Below are 22,868 nucleotides of genomic sequence, written 5' to 3'. Positions count from 1 at the left end.
ATTTAAAGCTGGCCAGGCCATCATTCCAGGAGTATATTTAATGAACCACTTACCTTTTTTTTTTTTTTTAGTATTTAAATATTTATTTATTTTTGGCTGCATCGGGTCTTAGTTGCTGCACGCGGATTCTTCATTGAGGCATGCGGGATATTTCCTTGCGGTGCGTGGGCTTCTCTCTAGTTGTGGCGTGCGGGCTCAGTAGTTGCAGCGCATGAGCTCAGTAGTTGTGGCTCATGTGCTCAGTTACCCTACAGCATGTGGGATCCTAGTTCCCTGACCAGGCATCAAACCTGCATCCCCTGCATTGGAAGGTGGATTCTTAACCACTGGACCACCAGGGAAGTCCCTGAACCACTTACTCTTGATAGACTTATGGGCTTTCAGTTTATCCTAAAATTTGTTATAATTTTTATCATAGTAAATGATGATGAAATGTTTGATAGTGTTTAAATTATGCTTTGGGTTGTTACAGAATTGTAAGTACTTATGCTTATTGACCTAAACATTGCAGCAGTTTCTGAGGCACATAACAGCATTCTTTTAAAATTTTTCCTTGTGATGAGAATTCTAAGGATTTACTTACTCTCTTAACAGTTTTCATATGTATCATACAGCAGTGTTAACTGTAGTCGTCATGCTGTACATTATATCCTCAGTGCTTATTCATCTTGTAACTAGAAGTTTGTAGCTTTTGACCACCTTCCTCCAATCCCCCTCCCCTCCCAGCCACAAATCTGATCCCTTTAACTATGAGTTGTTTTTGTTGTTGTTGTTGTTTTAAGATTTCATGTATAAGTGAGATCATAAAGTATTTGTCTTTCTGGAGTTCCCTGGTGGTGCAGTGGTTAAGAATCCGCCTGCCAGTGCAGGGGACACGGGTTTGAGCCCTGGTCCAGGAAGATCCCACATGCTGTGGAGCAACTAAGCCCAAGCACCACAACTACTGAGCCTGCGCCCTAGAGCCTGCAAGCCACAACTACTGAGCCCGGGGCCACAACCACTGAAGCCCACATGCCTAGAGCCCGTGCTCTGCAACAAGAGAAGCCACTGCAATGAGAAGCCTGCACACCACAACAAAGAGTAGCCCCTGCTCACCGCAACTAGAGAAAGCCCGCGTGCAGCAATGAAGGCCCAATGCAGCCCAAATTAAATAAATAAATTAATTAATTAAAAAATATAAAGTGTTTGTCTTTCTCTGACTTATTTCACTTAGCATAATGCCCTCCAGGTCCATTCATGTTGTTGTAAAGGGCAGTATTTCCTTTTTTTTTTTTAATGGCTGAATAATATTCCATTTTGTGTGTGTGTGTGTGTCTGTGTGTGTGCACACACGCCACATTTTCTTTATCCTTTTATCCATCGATGGATACTTAGGTTGTTTCCATATCTTGGCTATTGTAAAGAATGCTGCTATGAGGATGGGAGGTGCAGATACCTTTTCCGATTAGTGTTTTGGGTTTCTTTGGTTATATTCCCAGGAGTGGAATTTCTGGATCATATGGCAGTTCTATTTTTGATTTTTTGAGGATCCTCCATATACAGTTTTCCATAGTGGCTGTACCAGTTTACAGTCCCACCAAGAGTGCTCAAGTGTTCCCTTTTCTCTACATCCTCACCAGCATTTGTTCTCTTGTCTTTTTGATGATGACCATTCTAACAGGCATGAAGTGTTATCTCATTGTGGTTTTGATTTGCATTTCCCTAATGTTGAGCATCTCTTCATGTACCTGTTGGCCATTCATATATCTTCTTTAGAAAAATGTCTATTCATGTCTTTTGTCCATTTTTAAATTGGATTAATTGGGGTTTTTTTGCTATTGAGTTGTGTTGTTAGTTTTTTATCTATTTTGGATATTAGTGCCTTATCAGATAAATGTTTTGCAAATATTTTCTCCCCTTCCATAGGTTGGCTTTTCACTTTGTTAATTGTTTCTTTTGCTGTGCAGAAGCTTTTTGGTTTGATGTAGTCCCACTCGTTTATTTTTAATTTTATTACTTGTGCTTTGGGTATTATATCCAAAAAATTATTGCCAAGACCCATGTCAAGGAGCTTCTCCCCCATGTTTTCTTTTTTCTAAAAAAATATATATATTTATTTATTTATTGGCTGTGTTGGGTCTTAGTTGTGTCATGCAGCACCTTCACTGTGGCATGTGGGATCTTTCATTGCCGTGCGTGGGTTCTTTGTTGTGGCACGTGGGCTCTAGAGTGCACAGGCTTTAGTTGCCCTGTGGCATGTGGGATCTTAGTTCCCCCACCAGGGATCGCACCCACGTCGCCTGCATTGGAAGGTGGATTCTTAACTACTGGACCGCCAGGGACGTCTCTCCCCCATGTTTTCTTCTAGGAGTTTCATGTTTTCAGGTCTTAACAAATTTAAGTATTTAATCCATTTCAAGTTAATTTTTTGTAAGTGGTGCAAGATAAAGGTCTAGTTTCATTCTTTTACATGTGAATATCCAATCTTCCCAGCACTGTTTATTGAAGAAGAATGTCTTTTCTCCATTGAATATTCAGCAGCATTCTCAAAAATGAAATCTTCAGCGAGTTATAAATGAATCTTTAGGGGCTGACAATGAATCTGGAGTTCTTAGTGAAATTATTGAATTTGATTGCTTAGATATTCCCCATTTTGATGCATTTAAGGAGTTAACAGGGACTTCCTTAGCAGTCCAGTGGTTAAGACTCTGTGCTTCCACTGCAGGTTCAATCCGTGGTCAGGGAGCTAAGATCCTGCATGCCAGGGCCAAAAAATAAAAATTATTAAAAAAAAAAAAAAAAAAAAAGCAGCAGCAGCTAACAGTTATTTCCCAGTGTGATCTTTTGTATTTTTCCTAGGTGACTGTTGCATGTATCAGAACTAATGACCAGTGATTGGTTGCTTCATAAGCCCCTTGCTCCCTTCATAATGTCATTCATTCAGCATAGAGTTATCCATTGCCTACTTTGTGCCAGGCATTGTTCTGGGAACTACAATGGTAGATATGACAGATAAGGTCCCTCTTCTTATGGAGGTTCAGTAACAGTGGAAGGGTAGAGAGAGATAAATAAATGAGCAAGAATTTCAAAGAGTAGTAAGTACAACAAAGAAAGCATAATATTTTGATGTGACAGAGTGGCTTGACTGGGCCAGGAAGATGCTGGACATGGTGGTCAAGGATGGCCTCTCTATGGAATTGCTGTCTCAGGTGAATCTCAAATGATGACAGAGAGCTCACTGTTAAGATCTAGGGGAGGCTAGTGGGGCCAGCTAGTATAAGTACCTATAGCTTGACTTGTTGAAGGAGTGAAGGGAAGCTAGGGTTGTCAAGCATAGTGATAGAGAATAAGGGCGCGCTTGTTAGGAGGTGAGGCCAGAGAGGTGAGGCCTATCCAAGGTTCTTAACATTTTTCATGCTGTGGACCCTTTTGGCTTCTAATAAAGTCTATGAACCACTTGTCAGAATAGTATTTTTAAATGCGTAAAATAAAACACATAGAGTTAGATAGGAAGCCAGTTATATTGAAATACACTTATCAAAATATAAAAGAAATTCTTGAGAAATAAGTCATTTTTATTAATGCATCAAATAACATGATCTGAGTGAAGTTCGAACTTCTTTAATTTTGAACTAATGAGTTTAAATGTTAAAGGTATCTCCAAAAAACTATAATATGATATGAAAATATATCTGGAATTTTAATTGATGACAAAGACACAAGTACTGATGATACTACAGTGGTTTATTACTTACATTAACAATGGAAAAAAATGCTTGATTCCAGTTAGAGGTTAGAGAAAATGAAGATGGGATTTACTTCTCTTCTTTGTTTATGTACTACCTTGAATTCAAGGATCTATGGACCTTTGTTTAAGACCCTGGGATAGATCATGTAAGGCTTTTTAGGTTGTGGTAACTAGTGGAAGATGGAGTTTATCAAAACCCAATGGTGGTGCTCACTTTGGCAGCACATACACTAAAATTGGAACGATACAGAGAAGATTAGCATGGTCCCTGCGCAAGGATGACACGCAAATTCGTGAAGCGTTCCATATTTTTAGGTAATAGTGTTATTAAGATTTTATTTTAGTTTCTGTACTTCTGTAATTAAAAACAATCGTACTGAAAAGTATGTTATTTTGTTACTAGAAATAAACCAAAAATGATTTTTAAAAAAACAACAGGGACTTCCCTGGTGGTCCAGTGGCTAGGACTCCGGGCTCCCAATGCAGGGGGCCCGGGTTTGGTCCCTGGTCAGGGAACTAGATCCCACATGCTGCAACTAAGGATCTTGCATGCCCCAACTAAGACCCAGTGCAGCCAAATAAATAAATATAAAACAAACAAACAAACAAAAAAAAACCCAACAACCCAATGGTGCCCATCAATTGATGAATGAATAAATAAAATGTGGCATATCCATACAATGGCATATTGTTCCTCAGTCAAAAGTAATGAAGGGCTTTCCTGGTGGCGCAGTGGTTGAGAGTCTGCCTGCTGATGCAGGGGACACGGGTTCGTGCCCCGGTCTGGGAAGATCCCACATGCTGCAGAGCGGCTGTGCCTGTGAGCCATGGCCGCTGAGCCTGCGCATCCGGAGGCTGTGCTCCGCAATGGGAGAGGCCACAACAGTGAGAGGCCTGCGTATCGCAAAAAAAAAAAAAAAGTAATGAAGTACTGATGCATGATACAACATGGATGAACCTTGAAAACATTATGCTGAGTGAAAAAAAGCCGTCACAGTATAATGTGATCCATTTATATGAAAAGACCAGAATAGGCAAATTTATAGATTCAGAAGGTGGATTAGTGATTGCCTAGGCTTGGAGGAATGGCAGGAGGTTGGAAGGAAATTGTAAGTTACTGCTAATGGGTACAGGGTTCCTTGTTTCTTTTGAGGGCAGTGACAGAGTTTGAAAATTGATTGTGGCAATGGTTGCACAAATCTGTGAATATACTAAAAACCATTGAATCATACACTTTAAAATGGAGAATTGTTTGGTATATGATTTACATCTCAATAGAGCTGTTATTTTTAATTAAAACCATAACCAATTGGGGGAGAAAAAACCCAGTTGGAAATTGCCAACTGGGGCTCAGTACAAATTACAAGTAGGGGAAGGAATTCAAGATGCTAGTGAAGGCTTTGCAGGATATGGAACAAATGAGCAGAGGAAGGGACTTTAACTCTGAGAAGAGCTGCAGCAAGGTGTGAGGGGCTAGAGGACATGTTCTGAAGTTTATACAGGTACTTCTGTAATAATACTACTTGTGTTTTCTTGGAAAACCTTACCTTCTTCAAAGTCATGTGCTAGAAAACAACTTACAGAAAAAAATAGAGATAAGGTAGACCTCAAAATATGAAAAATTTTAAGTGATTAATAACAAAAGCATTAACCTTTAATAAAAACAATAGCCTGTGTAAATCTCCATTGCATTTGTAGCCAGCATCAAGTGATACTGCAGCTTTAAAGTCTGGGGCTCATTTCCTCCTTCGAGATGCCCTTTTTTTTTTTTTTTTTGATTTTTTTTTTTTTTGCGGTACGCGGGCCTCTCACTGTTGTGGCCTCTCCCGTTGCGGAGCACAGGCTCCGGACACGCAGGCTCAGCGTCCATGGCCCACGGGCCCAGCCGCTCCGCGGCATGTGGGATCCTCCCGGACCGGGGCACGAACCCGTATCCCCTGCGTTGGCAGGCAGACTCTCAACCACTGCGCCACCAGGGAAGCCCGAGATGCCCTTTGAGGGCATTTGCTTCAAATGTCAGTTTCAACAAAGTTAAAAATCTGAACTGGGTATATAGAATTCAGTTGAATAAAAAATTTCTTTTTAAACGGTGGCAAATGTTTTTGTACTCTTCATCTATACTCAGCCTTTCCACATACCTTAACATACTGGAAAGTATAATGGTCATTAAGCCAGCTACTCTGAGGTCTTTGTATGTTGCTAAGCTTACTCTTAATTGTGTGAAAGCTTTCCCTTGATCTCTTCAAAACATTAATGGGCTGGGGGAAAAATCATTCGTGAACCAGTGCCACCACCGTGTTTTGCTGCCATCATTCCCCTCTTTACCAATAGCATATGAGCTAATTCAGAATAAAGAACCAGGCATTGTAGCACAACAGACATTATGTGGGCAAAGCTGTTTATAGACTGTCTAATGTTTCACACATATGTACTATTTTCTAAATATGTCTAGATGCTGTTGTGATTAATAATAAAATATGAATTCTCACAATAGTTTTACTGACTGCCATCATAACGTTTTCATCATTTTCTCAATCAAGAGCTACCAATATGTCTGGAAAATGTTGGGAATTGTTGCTTTGGAGTGAAATGCAGTATGGTAGAGATTACTTGCAGCGTTCTCCTAAGGGAGTTTATTGGAGATCAGAAGAAAATCCTTGTGTTATAACCAATAATAATGCGTGGTAACTATTGCTGAGCTTCTGTTGTGTCAACTACTGTATATATACTAAGCATAGTTGTCTTATTTATTCATCTTCTAGGTAGCTGTTGTTATTACTCCCATTGTAATAGACAAGGAAAAGGAGGCTCCAGATCACAGAGCCATAGATACCAGAGCAGGGATTGGCTTCCAGGTCTCTCTACTCATGCCTTTCACACTAACTACAGACTCTGTTGCTTCACTTACTTCTCTTCACATAATTCCCCAGCATGTGCTCTTGAACAGCATCAGGCGAAGTTCCATTTACTTGTGGTTTGATTTAACCTCTGTTAATTGGAGTACTGTATTATTAATGGAAATTAGGGATTTATAAGGTAAGTTAGATATTTTATTTTAATGACTTCAACTTTGGGTTATTAAATCTAAAAAGAAACGCTATTCATTTGGTTGTAATTAATGTCACGTTTCTGCATCTATAGTACCTCTTCTGAAGGAGGTTAACAGACATGCAGGGCAGGCAGTGTTTTATTAGTAGGAAACTTTGAGTGCCAGATCATCTCCCTTACTATATAAGTACTAAACACATTTGAATTAAGATACCTGAGTGAGTAGTAACTTCAGAGATCTGCTACACAGTTTGTGCTTTTGGGATCAAAGGCTGCTCATTATTGCAAATTTTCATGATTTGTAGTTTTGTATTTTTAATATAGGACCTATTTATTTATTTACCTTTTGCTTTCTTTTAGGAAAACATCAGGCATTGTTGTTGGCAGTTTTTGTGACTCCTCTTATTGATCTTCGTTCTGATTTCTCCAAGTTTCAGGAAATGATAGAAACAACTTTAGATATGGATCAGGTATGCAATATACTCTTTAAAACAAGTGGCAGAATAGTTTTGAAAAGCAAAGGCACATCAGAAAACTTTCCAGATTTCTCTTTTTAATATTTAATTTTGGCACTTTTGTAAGGCACCTTTGAGACAGTGGATGTAAGATTAAGTGATGGGAAAAGGTTTTTAAACTTTTTTTAAATAACAGTCATTTCAGTGGACGAAAATTAAGAAAGATTAACAGAGGAAGTGAATGTTGGGCATAAGTGGCCTGGTTAAAGGAAATTTCATAAATAAAAGATTTCACATGTGCAAGCTGAGTTTTGTTTTAATTCCAAGAAAGAAGGAAAGTTATAGTCACTGGAAAAGGGAAAGGTATAGAGGTAAACATAGAACGTAAGAGAAGTCAGCTTCTCTTGTTTTATTTTCCACGTAGAGAAGGTCTGTGGGGGAGGAGGTTAGAGTATGGGTGTATCTCCTGAGTAGTTGTATACTAAAAAGTTAACCATGACTCTAAATACTAATACTTTGAAATTTTCTACACTAACTTCCCTGTTAAATATAACCATGCAGGAAATATGTGCTTACATTATTCTTATTAAGAATAGTTAGATTCTTTGCATTCTTCTTAATAACTGGATTAAGTGGAGTTAACGTTTGCCATACATGATGTTGATTTATTTTGTTTTTACTGGATCATTAACTGAGATTTAAAGAAATTAAACCTCGTTTACTCTGTGCTCTTTGGATTTTAGAAGCACGTGTGTGTGTGTGTGTGTGTGTGTGTGGGTATAAATGCTCTTTTCTGGTAATTTGTCAGTGATAGGGCAATCTTTTCCATTTACTTGTAGGTTAAACAGTCAGAAAACTTGCATCATTCATCCTTTGTTTAGGAAAACTTGTGTTTTAGCTCTTGTTTCCTCTGTAATGTTGCTGTTAGTGGAATGATTTTAGGTGCCCAACTTTTAGATCATTGGGAGCCCAGCAATCTGTTTTAACAAGCCCACCAGGTGATTCTGATACATGATTAAGTTTGAGACCCACAATATTAAGGCATGGAGATAGCAACTTAGAAGTTTCTAATAAAGCTGGCCACAAAGGGCAAAATCAACTGTAGCATTTCATCAGAGCTTTGCCTGGCCTCGGGGTTCCTTCAAGTGTGTAAATAGGTGTAATGACATGGAAAAGTTCAATTCTTGCTTTCCCACCTCGATCTTAGTCAGAGTTTTTGTTAACCATCAAGAGCTACACATTTACTTGCTTTCATTTAAAGGAATGTTTACAAATATCCAACTCTGCCTAGTCACAGGTAAGGCCACATCCTCACCTGTTGGGAAGAAGGGGGCAGCAGTATCCAGATGTTTAAAAATCTTTGGATTTTAGAAGCACATGAATGTGTGTGAGTGCGTGTGTTTGTGTGTGTGTGTCGTCTGTGTGTGTGTAGGTATAAATGCTTCTTTTCTGGTAATATTTTGTCAGTGATAGGGCAGTCTTTTTCATTTACTTGTAGGTTAGTGTGCTTGTGGGTAGTTTTCCAGAAAGAGATTTAAAATACCAGGATATAAATTTTTAAACTGTTTTTCTTTATTTGGTGCATTTCTACTTATAAATGGAACATATAGTATTAGAACAAGTGAAACAAAATGATGGAAAGAAATACAGAGTCAAAAATGACCGTCCTTGATTTTTCTCCTTCCCTCTTTTCAGATGAACAATGTTAACAGCCTGGTGTGCTTTCTTCAACTCCATTGTATTATCCTTATTGTGGGTTAAGGATTTTTACTTTGCTCTGAAATACTTGACACATATCTGTTAAACTAGAATTTGCTGTGACTGTAAAATAGTAGTCAGTGTTCACTCTTGAATGACGCTATGGGATTAGAGCGTTATAAGATTTTATAAATGTCTGGGAAGAGTGGATTGCGAAGGTAAGCAGTGCAATAATTGGTTGGATATAGACTGCAAAAGAAGAGGTCAAAAAAAAAAAAGGAGAGGTCATTTGTCCTAATTTCATTGCTGTCACTTTAGATACGACAAGCCCCAGTTTTTAAATCTGAAAGTAGAATATTAAGTAGTTAACTTTGTAGGGGAAGAAGGCTTTTCTTCTCCTTTTCTTCATTGTTTGGGGGACTGGTAATTAAACTGACCAAAAAAAAAAAAAAAAATTTAACAAGAGAATAGACTTGGAGTTCACAGAAAAATGTGACTCAAGGAAGCTGTTAGAATTTGGGAATATTAGGGGAAGGGAAGTGGGAGAAAAGGCACTTATTGTAAAACAAATGGCTTTTAGGAAAGATAAATGAGCTCTTTGGAGAACAGATGGAAGATATGATAGTTTTGACTTCCCTGGTTGTGAAACTCCCTGGGAAAGGACTTAACGATAATTGAGTTCTTTGGGGAGGCTCTGCTTTTAGGGAGATAAGAGAGTTCAGAAACAAAGTCTACTCTCATGCTTTCATCTGAATATAATTTTTATGCCACAGTGACATGTTGTGGACCCCTTCAATATTAAGTACTGTGCCAGTAAGATGTGAGTTATGGGTTTGCTTTTTAAAAATTTTCTGAGTAGATTATTTGTGGTTAAACTTAATATCAGTTAGGACTCTTTATTTTTGCAGGTAATCTAAACTCTCAATATACTTTGGCTCATGAAATTTTAAGTCTAGAGATACGGTAGGCTTTATTTAGAGTCGCTTTATTCAGCAGCTCTGTGAGGCCATCCAAAGGACCTAATTTCTTGATCTCTTCTATTTTTTTATGATTTAAATCTTGACCTAAGGCTGGTTCCTCTTTCGGCTCTAGGATGGCTACCTACCAGTAGCAGTTCATGCCATATTCCAAGAAAGAGTCCTGAAGTTTGCCTTGATGGGACTACTTAAGCAATGATTGTGGCCAGAGAAATAGAATGGAATGTTTGGCCTAAGATACAAGGGGCAGGTTATTTCTCTAGCTGGAGATACACAAAGTAAGAGCACTACTGGGAAGGGAGAAGGAGGGAAATAACTGTTGTAAGACCACCAGGAGTGTCTCCTAAGATTCTGTCTTTATTCTCAGTTACAAACTTTTAAACTTAGCTCAGGTTATGAGGTGAATTCAAACCTTCACTGTCATTGTAGATATTTGTAGTGAATTTAGGCATTTCAGTTACGTGACTCAGAACCACTTTGAGAAAACCTCAAGAGGATATCAATCATTTCATGTATGATTTCATATTTTCTACCTGTGCACTTAGGAATTCATGTGATGAGAGGAGCAGTCATTTATATGAGTGGTTGGGTTAATTTTTGTTTTTCCTAGGCTTAGCTTTTTATATAAATGCGTTGGGTGTTTTTTGTGGCTGCTTTCCATAAATCTTATAGAAAGGTTTTTTTTTTTTTTTTTTTTTGTGGTACGCGGGCCTCTCACTGCTGTGGCCTCTCCCATTGTGGAGCACAGGCTCCGGACGCGCAGGCTCAGCGGCCATGGCTCACGGGCCTAGCCGCTCCGCGGCACGTGGGATCTTCCCAGACCAGGGCATGAACCCGTGTCCGCTGCATCGGCAGGCGGACTCTCAACCACTGCGCCACCAGGGGAGCCCCGGGTTTTCCATTTTTGAAGTAAATGTAGAGCAAAACTACCCCAAGACAGGGTTCAAAAAAAACAATGATTTTTCACAAAAATGTAAGCAATATTTATTGGGTGATTCCGTGAGATGTATTAAATTTTTAAACCTTTCTATATGTATTTGGACCATTTTATCTTTGAATCTTAGTTTTTACATACACTTATTACTGATAATTCATCTACTATTGGAAAAGTAATGACTAGATAAATTTTTATTGAAAATACTGGGACAGAAGAAATTGAAATAGTTTTTTAAAAACCACAATTAAATAATCGTCATACAACTATATCATTATTGTATAAGTATATGTAAGTTATAAAGATACTTTATAACTTTAACTATAACTTTAAATTAAATATAAATACTTTAAAGTTTTTGTACTCAGAAACGAAAAAGAAATACAAAAAACGGAAGTATTTATATTCTTCCATCTAGAATTAACTGTCAGAATGTTGACATTTTTTCTTATAGTTGTCCTATAAAAAACAAAACACTGTTTTTGTAAAACTGATACCTATATAAAATAGCATTCACACAATGCAGAAAGGTAGAGAGATGGTAGTTAAAAATATCCTCCACATCTACCACCCAGAAATAACTGTTACTAACATTTAGTCTTTTCTCAAGTATGGGCAGTATTGAAGGTTTAGAGGACAGATGTTGAAATTTTGTGTTTTAGTCCCTTACAATAAAGTATTGTCCCACTCAAAATCCTAGTAGTGCCTCCATTGAGACACAGCTAAATGGTACAGCTAATAGTCTTTTTATGGTTATGTACAGACAGATGCATAGATAGAGAAATGAGCTTATACTATAGACGTAACTTCTAATTTTAAAAGGGTCCAACCTAATGGTTTTCAGTGTAACAGAAAAAAAAAATTATGGGAGGGAATTGTTGAACTTCAGATGAATAATTTTTTACCATAAGAGAGGGAAAATAATCTAAAACATAGGTTAAAGAAACTTACATTAAGAAGAATATGAGGAGATTGGAGATTTCTTTGAAGGACATATTTCAATTTTGGAGTATTAATTACCTGCTCTGAAAGTTGAGCAGTTAACCACTCTTGTATGTGCTTCTGTAGAACTCCCTTCATACCTCTTGGTATTTATTAATAGTTATATTTTTACACTGGCCAGGGCTAAAATATGCACAACATGTCTGTAGCCTTAATTCCAATTTCCAGGCTGTTTAATGTTCATGTTTATATGTAAATGGATTCAGTGCTTACCATGGCTTCTTCATTCCTGGCCTTAAAATGCTTGATTCCGCTTTTATTTGGCTAGATCTGTTTTTCAGGTGTTTTGGGTTTTTTAAAAAGAAAGGTTGATGGATATTATAGTTCTTGAATTATTTCATGCTTGATAAGCATATCTGTCTTTTAGCTTTATTCTCGAGCAAATCTTTATTATTATAGTTACAGCTTTCCTAAACTTTAATGGTGATGCACCACTATCTTCTGACATTCAGTGTCAATGAAATGTCTGTTATCACTTTGATTTACTACCGCCCTGTCCTCCCACCTGCCTCCCCATCCCGCATTCCAGGTAATCTGCTCTGCCTGGATGCCTGAAGAATTCTTCGTTCCTGTTCCCTTTCCTTCACCCCTTTATCTTTACCCACTTTCACCTTCCCCCTTTCCTCTGTCTGGCCCCCTCTGGGCCTTGACCTCTTTTGCTTTCCTTCTTTCTTCCCACCCCTTTTCCTTCCTTTCTCCTTCTTTCTATCCACATTCTTTCTCCTGTTAATTTCTCCATCCACTTTCCTCCTTTTTGAGGTATTTAAAAGTTTAAAATTTTGATTATAAAATACTTGTCATACTAATATAATCAACATTTGTATGCACACTATAAAGTCCTGTTTGCATACATCCCTCCACAGAATTACATGCTTTCCTGAAATTGGCGTTTATTATAATTTTCATGCATTTCATTAACGTTAATATTTTCATCATATTTCATTAATATGTGCTATTGGTTATTTCTAAACTTTATAAATAATATTGTCTTAAGTATTTTGATTAAAATTGCATTTAATTTAATGATTAACTTAAGGGAGAATCAACATCATTACAACATTGAGTGTTTTTAAATTAATTAATTAATTAATTTAACATCTTTATTGGAGTATAATTGCTTTACAATGGTGTGTTAGTTTCTGCTTTATAACAAAGTGGATCAGCTGTACGTATACATATATCCCCATATCTCCTCCCTCTCAGCATTGAGTCTTTCTATCCATAAATATATTTTTCCTTTTTTTTCTTTCCAATGATTACATTTTTGGGAGGGGAATTTACATAAAATTAACCAATTTAAAGCGTGTTATTCATTGGTATTTAGTACATTTACACTGTTGTGCAACCACTACCAGTTCTAAAATATTTTCATTACCACCGAAAGAAAACCCATACCCATTAGCAGTTACTTACTTTTCCCAATTTCCCTAGATGCTGGCAACCACTAATTACTTTTCATCTCTATGGACTTGATAATTCTTGACATTTTTTATAAATGGAATCATAACAATATGTGACCTTTTGTGACTGGCTTCTTTTATGACTCAGTAATATTCCATTATATGTATATACTACATTTTGTTTATCTAGTCACTTGTTGATGGACTTAAAGGTTGTTTGTACTTTTTGGCTATTATGAATAGTACTGCTTTGAACAGTCATGTACAAGTATTTGTTCAGTTCTTTTAGGTATATACCTAGGAGTGAAATTGCTGAGTCATATGGTAATTTTATGTTTAACTTTTTGAGGAATCACTAAACTGTTTTCCATAGTCCCTGCACCATTTATCATTCCCACCAGCAATATATGAGGATTCCAGTTTCTCCACATTCTTGCTAATACTTGTTATTTTCTGTGGTTTTTGTTTGTCTTGTTTTGTTGTTTTAATAGCCATCCTAGTTGGTATGAAGTTGTATTTGATTGTGGTTTTGAATTGCATTTCCCTGGTGTCTAATGATAAGTATCTTTTCATGTATTTGTTGATCATTTTATTTTATTTTTAAATTTTATTGATTGATTTTTGGCCGCGTTGGGTTTTCGTTGCTGTGCACGGGTTTTCCCTAGTTGCGGTGAGGGGGGGCTACTCTTCGTTGTGGTGCATGGGCTTCTTATTCCTGTGGCTTCTCTTGTTGTGGAGCATGGGCTCTAGGTGCGTGGGCTTCAGTAGTTGCAGCACGCGGGCTCAGTAGTTGTGGCTCGCAGGCTCTACAGCACAGGCTCATTAGTTGTGGTGCACGGGCTAAGTTGCTCCGCGGCATGTGGGATCTTCCCAGACCAGGGCTCGACCCCGTGTCCCCTGCATTGGCAGGCGGATTCTTAACCACTGCGCAACCAGGGAAGTCCCTGTTGATCATTTTATATCTTTGGAGAAATGTCTCTTCAGATCCTTTGCTCATTTTTATTTTTTTATTTTTTTGTGGTACGCGGGCCTCTCACTGCTGTGGCCCCTCCCGTTGCGGAGCACAGGCTCCGATGCGCAGGCTCAGGGACCATGGCTCACGGGCCCAGCTGCTCCGAGGCACGTGGGATCCTCCCGGACCCGGGCACGAACCCGTGTCCCCTGCATCGGCAGGCGGACTCTCAACCACTGCACCACCAGCGAAGCCCTGCTCATTTTTAAATTGTGTTATCTTTCTGTTGTTGAGTTGTAAGTGTTCTATTTATATTCTGAATATATTTCTAGTAGATATATATTTCTGAGTTTTCCAACTGCTAAAAGTTGTTCATAGTGATTGCTTATTATTTTTAAAAGGACTGCTGTATTTGCAGATAGATTTCCTGTTTATTTTTAATATAATTTGTTTGTGCCTCCCTTGACACTTCTTCCTTTCCATAGTTTGTTTTTTAGAGAATCAACTTGTCTAAATCGACCTTTAAAATCCTCTTTTGTATCTTCGGGTTGTTTTTTTTTTTCCATTAATTTCCATTCTTACATATATATTTCATCTAATTTTGGTTTCTTTTCAGCCTCTTTAGTTGAGCGTTCACTATTTTTCCAGCCTTTTCTTTTTTAGTAAGCACTTAAGATTATACTTTCCTTTCATTGTGTTGTTTTAGCTGACTGAATCCTATACGTTTTGAGAGGTACAATTTCTTACTTAGTTTTAAGTCCTTTATTCCATTATCATTTATTTGTTCTTTGGTTTGTCATTTGTTTAGAAGTAAGTTTTTGTTTAGAAGTAAGTTTTTAAATTTCCAAGCTTGGTATGTGTCAGTTTCATAAAACTTCTCCATGTGTGTGTGGATTATGAGTGCTCCCTAATTTTGGTTGCAGAGTTCTCTATATGTCCATTAGATAAAGCTTTAGTTGTTTTGTTCACATTGTCTGGATACTTGCTAATTTTAATCTGCTGAGTTACTGAGAGAAATGTGGATGTCTTCATAAATTCAGTACATTTTTGCTTCATATGTTTTCAAGGCACAGAGCTGTCATTTTTTGTGTGTGTGGGGGCAATTGAACCTTTATCATTCTTAGGGATATTTAAATAATAGTAATGCTATTATTATGTAATGCTTTTTGCCTCAGATTTATTTTGTCTGATTATAAGAAAGCAGTGCCAGAGTCCTTCTTTTTTGTTTTTTACATGGTATATCTTTTTCCATCCTTTGTGAGTTTTTTTGGTTTAGGTAAAACTTATAGCTGGATTTTATTTTAAAATTTAATTTGAGGGCTTCCCTGGTGGCACAGTGGTTGAGAATCTGCCTGTCAGTGCGGGGGACATGGGTTCGAGCCCTGGTCTGGGAGGATTCCACGTGCCGTGGAGCAACTAAGCCCGTGTGCCATGACTGCTGAGCCTGCACTCTAGAGCCCACGAGCCACAACTACTGAGCCCGTGTGCCACAACTACTGAAGCCCGCACGCTGCAACAAGAGGGGCCACTGTGGTGAGATGCCTGTGCACCTCAGCAAGGAGTAGCCCCCGCTTGCTGCAACTGGAGGGGGCCCATGGCAGCAACAAAGACCCAACACAGCCAAAAATAAATAAATAGAATAAATAAATTTTTAAAAAATTTTAAAAAGTTTAATTTGATAGGGACTTCTCTGGTGGTGCATTGGTTAAGAATCTGCCTGGCGGTGGGTTTAATCCCTGGTGTGGGAAGATCCCACATGCCATGGAGCAACTAGGCCCATGAGCTACAACAGCTGAAGCCCGCGTGCCTGGAGCCTGTGCTCTGCAACAAGAGAAGCCAGCGCAGTGAGAAGCCTGTGCACTGCATCAAAGAGTGGCTCAGCTCGCCGCAACTAGAGAAAGCCTGCACGCAGCAATGAAGAACCATAGCAGCCAAAAAAAAAAAAAAAGTTTAATTTGATAATCTCTTTTTTTAAAGTGGCAATTTGGATTTATTTCTACCGAATTATTTTGTGATTCTTATCGTTCCTGGTTCCCTTTACCTGTTCTTTCTTAATTTTATGTTGATTGGGTTTTAAAAATTCCCATTTTCCTTCTTATGCTCCTCCTCTGTCCTATCATACATGCACTGGTTTGAAGTTCTTCACAAATTTTTTTTAAAAATGTGTATACATAACTCATCAAAGTCAAAAACGTTATCAGCATCTTCTTCTCCCCCAGAATACTAGGACCTTAGAATACCTTAGATCAGATTATATTTCTTCATTACTGGTTGATATTTTAGTTCTATCTTTTTTACCCCTTAGATTTCTCTATAGTCAGTGTTAAGATTTGCCCGTCTGCTTACCATTTTCTTTGCTGTTCATTTCTTCTTCCTGGATATTCTTTAGGAGTTCCTTTATTGGTGGGGGGAAGTCTGTTAGTCAGATTTTGTTTGTTGGAAAATGTATTTCACCCTTGTTCTTTTTTTTATTGGGGTATAGTTGTTTTTACAATGTTGTGTTAGTTTCTACTGTACAGTGGAGTGAAGTAGAATTCCCTGTGCTATACAGCAGGTTCTTATTAGCTATCTATTTTATACGTATTAGTATATATATGTCGATCCCAATCTCCCAATTCATCCCACCCCCGAACCCCTGCTTGGTGTCACCCTTGTTCTTGAAGGATATTTTATCTGAGTGTACAATTCCACATTGACAGCTACTTTTCCTTAGTACCTGTAAGATTGTGTTGCATTGTCTACTGGCTTGCACTATTATTGTTTACAAGTTTTGATCCCAGATATTGGTTCCTTTTACTACACTGGGCCCAAAAGTGGATTTCTTTTTTATTTTTCCTATTTGGATTTGCTGTGTTTTCTTAATCAGAGAATTCATGTCTTTTATTAGTTCTGGAAAATTATTAGTCATTATCTCTTTGACTGTTGTGTTTACTCTTTTTTTCTAAAGCTATGATTAGACATGTGTCAGACTTTTGCATTCTTTTTCTGCCACGTGTCTGTGCTTCTCTCTTTGTGATTATTTCAGATGGTCTCATTCTTCAGCTCTAATATGTTGTTTAACAATCCCATTGGGTTTTTAAAAATAAATTTATTTTATTTATATTTATTTTTGGCTATGTTGGGTCTTCGTTGCTGCGTGTGGACTTTCTCTAGTTGTGGCGAGCAGGGGCTACTCTTCGTGTGGTGCACAGGCTTCTCATTGTGGTGGCTTCTCTTGTTGCAGAGCACGGGCTCTAGGCGGGTGGGCTTCAGTAGTTGCAGCACGTTGGCTCAGTAGTTGTGGTGCAGGCTCTAGAGCACAGGCTCAGTAGTTGTGGCCCATGGGCTTAGTTGCTCCGCGGCATGTGGGATGTTCCTGGGCCAGGGCTCGAACCTATATCCCCTACATTGGCAGGCAGATTCTTAACCACTGCCCCACCAGGGAAGCCCGGGTTTTGTTTTTTTTTAATGATTATATATTTCATTTATAGAAGTTGTTTGGTTCATTTCTAAGTCTGCCTAGTCTTTTTTTTTTTTTTTTTTTTTAGTAGTAGCTTGTTCTTTGCTCAGGTGTTCCATTCCCATTCTTAATATTCCATCTTGAAAATTTCTTGCATTTAAATCTGTTCCTTCTTTCTGCTGAGTCTTACCATTTTTTGTTTTGTTTTTTTTTTTTTGACTCTCTTACTCGTGGTGGCTTGTTTCCTTGTCTGTTATGTATATTTAGATTATGAATTCTCATTTATCTGGGTTCCTTCAGTGCAAATCATACAGGCAAATCATATATCCTCTCAGATAAAATTTGCTTTTGCCTTATACCCTACAAATGTAATTAACCCAATAACACATTTATTTCTCAGCCTGTAGCTTTCTACATTTGTTAGGGCAAAGATTTAGCTGTTGAAAAAGAAACCTCAAATCGATAACAGTGGCTTAAACAGGAATAGGGGTTTCATTTTCTATCACGACAGTGTGGGCATAGCAGCACAGGGCTGGCAGGGCAGCCCCACTGTCTCTGCACCCTGTCTCCCCTTTACTTCTCTAGCATCCTTAGGGTGTTGCCTTCATCTTCAAGGTCCAGGATGGCTTACTACCTTATCTTTATTCCAGCCAATGGAAGAGGACTAAAGGGGAAGAGGAGGACACATTCTGGAAATGGTACACATCATTCCTGCTCACACTCTGTTGGTCAGAATTTAGTTACATGCCCACACCAGCTGCAAGCAAAGCTGGAAAATGTAGTCTTTGTTCTTAGTAGCTACGTGTCTCATGAAAAATTGTCAGTTCTGTCACTGTAGAAAGAGGGGATAATAGAAATGGCCATACCCAGCAGCCTTTTTCACTGCTAAGACATACAGCAGACATTTGAAATCCCAACTCCAGTGAAGGCAGACTTTTATTTATTTAAAATTAATTTTTATTGGAGTATAGTTGATTTCCAGTGTCATGTTAGTTTCTGCTGTACAGCAAAGTGAATCAATTATACATATACGTATATCCACTCTTTGTTAGATTCTTTTCCCATATAGGTCATTACAGAGTACTGAGTAGAGTTTCCTGTGCTAGACAGTAGGTTCTTATTAGTTATCTATTTTATATATAGTAAAGGCTGGCTTTTAGTCACACATTGTCAGAGAGGAGATTCTGCCCCCGCCTTCCCTTTTCCAGGGGCCCAGGCTGATAGGGGCACATTTCCCTAATTGTTACCATATCTCATGAGGTAGGTTTTTAACATGGTCCCCCAGTCTTGCTCTATGCTGGGGACTCTCCACTTTGCAGGAGCTCAGACATAGTTTTCCCTAACTCAACTACACACTTATTTGAAAAAGTGCTTATAATATTTTATCTAGTATTTCTAGGATAGTGGAGTTTTTGCTTTTGTTTTTGAAGATTTCTAGTATCTTCCATACTTACTTTCTCCTCTCTAATTACTTTAATCTCTTTCATGTGAATTCTCTCTGATTATATCAAGTCTTTTCTACTATGTCAGTACAGGTAATTTGATTCAACAGTATCTCTCCTCTTCTTTGTTATGTTGTATTTATTTGTATTTTAATGATATTGCTAGGATCTAACTTCCCTTCCTTATTCTTTTTATCTTGCTTCTTGATTTCATTATCCCATTTTGGAGTTCTAAGCCTGGGTTTATTTTGTTCCATTTCCTTTGTGTAGTCTGGTGTAGTGGGTGTGTGTGTTTCTGGAGCTAGGTGGGTGATAATCTGAAAGACAACTCGTAGAGGTCATTATGTTGTGTTTGTTAGAATACCTCAGTTCTAGGTTAGAACACTTAGTTGGGTGGTATGTTTTCTTATCCATTGTTTGGGAGGAGTAAGGCATTAGTGAAGGATACTCCATTTGGTGTGTGACCTAAGAGTGTTTACTAAGTTAGAGCTCAGTCATCACTTTCCCTTGCTTCACTGGGGTCTCCCAGCAGCATTTTCAGAATAGTATTCCCCCATCTGCGGAAGGAAAATGTAAGGGCACCCCTCAACTTTCTACTCTCCAGGTTGGGATTTTTAGTGAGATTTCTCTGGGTTTTGTTGACTCACCAGAGGATTTCTGGAAGGTGGGAGTGAGGATGGGAACTAAGCCTGGCTCAGCCTCACTTCTCTTTAAGTTTCATTGGAAGAAGGCAGTTCTATAACACTGTCAATCCACCATTGTAGTACTATTTTTTTCCTTGGATTATCATAAGTCTTGGTCCTTGTTTCTAGATCATCTTCATTGTTTGTTTAAATAACTGTATAATATTCTAGTGATGTACGATTGTGCAAATATTGTGATGTTCTGTTATTTCCAGGTCTTGTTGTAACAGATAAATCTGTAGATATTTTATTCATCCCTGTGTTGTTTGCTTCTGTTGCATTATTTCCTTAGATTGAATTCCCAGGAGTAGAATTGCTATGTCAGAGTATAACAAATATCTCTGAGTCTTGTCTCATATTGCTTTTTCTTTTTTAAAGGTTATAACAACTTAGATTCTCACCAGAAATGAATGAGTATACTAATTTCACTATAGCCTCATTAGTATTTGATGATAGGGTTTTTCTTTTTCCTTAAAAAAAACAGCTATAGGCTTCTCTGGTGGCACAGTGGTTGAGAGTCCGCCTGCCGATGCAGGGGACATGGGTTCGTGCCCCGGTCTGGGAAGATCCCACATGCCGCGGAGTGGCTGGGCCCGTGAGCCGTGGCCTCTGAGCCTGCGCGTCCGGAGCCTGTGCTCCACAACGGGAGAGGCCACAACAGTGAGAGGCCCGCGTACCGCAAAAAAAAAAAAAGCTATAGAATAATATCTTAAGGTTGCTTAAATATTCATGTGTTTTATTATTATGGAGCTTTAGCAGTTTTCTGTGGCTTTAGTTTACTACTTATTTTCTCATCTGTGAGTTGTGTGTTTTTATGTCTGCCCATTTAATGACTTGATGTTTTTCTCATACATGCAAACAAGTGCCGTTTTATAAAAGAAAATGTCAACCTTTACATTTTTATATTTTGCAAAGCTATTTTTACAAATCTTTTGCCTTTTAAAAAATTAGGTTTATTTGAAATTTTAGTGTATTATATAATTAAATCTTTTGTTGGTTTAAATTGAGAAAGTTATTTGATTAACGTTTTATTCTCTTATTTTGCTAGCTTTCTGTATTGTGATTTTATTTCCCTATTGTGGTGTTCAATTTTGGTATGTGAAGAAGGTGTGCTCTGATTAAGTGAATAGTAATTGGGAGGAATTTATATCAATCTCACTTACTGAAGTTTTAAAAATCTTGTTTTAGAAAACTGACTCTTATATTTTTACATAAAATTAGGTCTTTTCAATAGTTCTTAATGTCTATAAGGATAGGATTCATTCTTTTTAAAAAATATTCTTTCATAATTTGTCTGTTCAAGTTTTAGTCATTTTGTTTCAAAAAGGGATTTCAAGAGCTAACTTTTCGAGATTCCTAAGATGGATCCTTGATTTGGGCAAAAACTACATATTCTGTTACAGTCTTTAAATATTGCTTAGGGAAAAATATAAATAAAAATAATGAATACTGTTAGGGACAAAATTATCATCAGCACTATGTTTCTATGAATAATTTTTCTATATCCAGAGATCTAAGCTCCTAATAAACAGAACTCTTTATATCTGTTAATATATAGAAACTCCTTATAGTGTGACTGAGTAACTATGGATAGTGAATCATTTAACTCAAAACATTAGTGAATTTTAAATTAAGCGAAATACTTTCATGACTTCCATCTTTACCCATCATTGATAAAATTTAGCTACTCTTTGTTCTGTCTCTAGGTGGAAAACCATGAATTCCTTGTAAAACCTTCATTTGATCCTAACTTGAGTGAATTAAGAGAAATAATGGATGACTTAGAAAAGAAGATGCAGTCAACATTAATAAGTGCAGCTAGAGAACTAGGTAAGAATGGGTTCTTGGAGATTTGAATAACTCTTTTGTCTACATAGTATCCATACTGGAGCCAGAATTGCTTTCCTAGAAGACACAATTGATCATGCCACTTCCTTGTTTAAAGTGCCAGCCCCCTTTTCTACTGAATAAAATTACAGTCACATAAAGTCTACATACAGGGTTCTTTACATCTGGAGCCTGGCCTCCCCTTCAGATTCTTCTCTTACTAATTTCCCTAATCCCATGTTCCTGCCAGATAAATCACCCTACATGCCCTTGCATCGTGTCTTTTAAATAAGACCTGTTTTAAATGTTACCTCCTCTATAAGCCTAATTCTACTAGGAATAGTTCATTGATTTGGCTTTGGGGTTCCCAAGCACTTCATTAATATCAACTTAAAAAAAATTATTAGATTTAAATTCCCTGGATTATCAGTTCCCTAATTAGTCTCACACTGTTTTGTTCTCTTTTGCTCTGAATTTATAAACCTCTTTGTTCTGAGCATCTCTCACATGTATGTTGAACAAATAAATCTTAGCATAGTAGAAGACCCCTCAGAGCAGCAATACTCTTGTATATGCCCATACCAACATATATAAAAATTTTTACAAATAGTTTCCTTGGAGAGTCCTTATATGAACTAGATCCTAGATTTAAGAATCTTTGCCTTGAAGGATATTGAAATTTACCCTCCTCATTTCATAGATCTCTCCATGTTCTCTCTATGTCTCTTTCCTCTCTGGTCAAGTGAGGTCTGTCTTTAGTTGTTTGCTGCTTCTAACATTCCATAGTCATGCTTTAGCAAATAAATTTGTAGATAATCTCTCTCTCTTCTGGTTTGGGGTCTAAAGATCACAATGATGAATGAGATTATGAGGACAGGACAAACATAAAAACTCAAATCTTAGGTGCGTAAAGTCTAGCTGATTGGTCATTGCTTGTTTTGTGAAGCTTGTATAAGCACGAAGTATATGTCCTAGTTTTTCTAGGGCTTCATTGTCAGAGTCTCAAGTTTTTGTTTGGAAAGTATATTTGTTTTCTTTAATTATACTCTATATTAGTTCCAGAGAAATGCTTTGGTTAACTAAAGAACCCTCAGCAGAACTCCTCAAGGACAGTGACCATTTCTTATCTACCCTCATGCCCACAGCATCTTAGAACAGTGTGTGTTACCCACTGCTGGTGCTCTGCAGCCTTGGTTGGGTTTACCTAGAAAGGCCTCCGCATCAGAAGCTAACATTAATAAGGGGGTTTAAGTATTTTCATGTAGTTTTTTGAGTGAAGTAAGT

The 22,868-nt window shown here is 37.7% G+C and overlaps 1 protein-coding gene and 1 non-coding gene across 7 annotated transcripts in view; both read left to right on the top strand.

Moving 5' to 3' along the window:
• The window catches only part of MSH2 (mutS homolog 2), a 73,292-nt gene that overhangs the window by 37,079 nt on the left and 13,345 nt on the right, over nucleotides 1-22,868 (top strand). For 5 of the 6 annotated variants that reach the window (XM_065891102.1, XM_065891104.1, XM_065891103.1 and 2 more), the window contains 2 exons: nucleotides 7,136-7,245; nucleotides 21,464-21,587. In XM_065891102.1, the coding sequence (XP_065747174.1) occupies nucleotides 7,136-7,245; nucleotides 21,464-21,587 (234 nt within the window). Of the gene's footprint in view, nucleotides 1-7,135; nucleotides 7,246-7,976; nucleotides 7,980-15,455; nucleotides 15,470-20,532; nucleotides 20,555-21,463; nucleotides 21,588-22,868 lie in introns of all 6 variants that reach the window. The other variant, XM_065891099.1, reaches the window with a different exon arrangement.
• On the top strand, nucleotides 3,934-4,040 carry LOC136134261 (U6 spliceosomal RNA). The gene has a single exon (XR_010656543.1). It is a non-coding gene; the product is annotated as a U6 spliceosomal RNA (small nuclear RNA).

This window comes from Phocoena phocoena, chromosome 14 (genome assembly GCF_963924675.1).
Source record: "Phocoena phocoena chromosome 14, mPhoPho1.1, whole genome shotgun sequence".
Lineage (NCBI taxonomy): Eukaryota > Metazoa > Chordata > Mammalia > Artiodactyla > Phocoenidae > Phocoena > Phocoena phocoena.
Note: the sequence above shows the minus strand (reverse complement) of the source record. Positions and strands in the feature narration are given on the sequence as shown.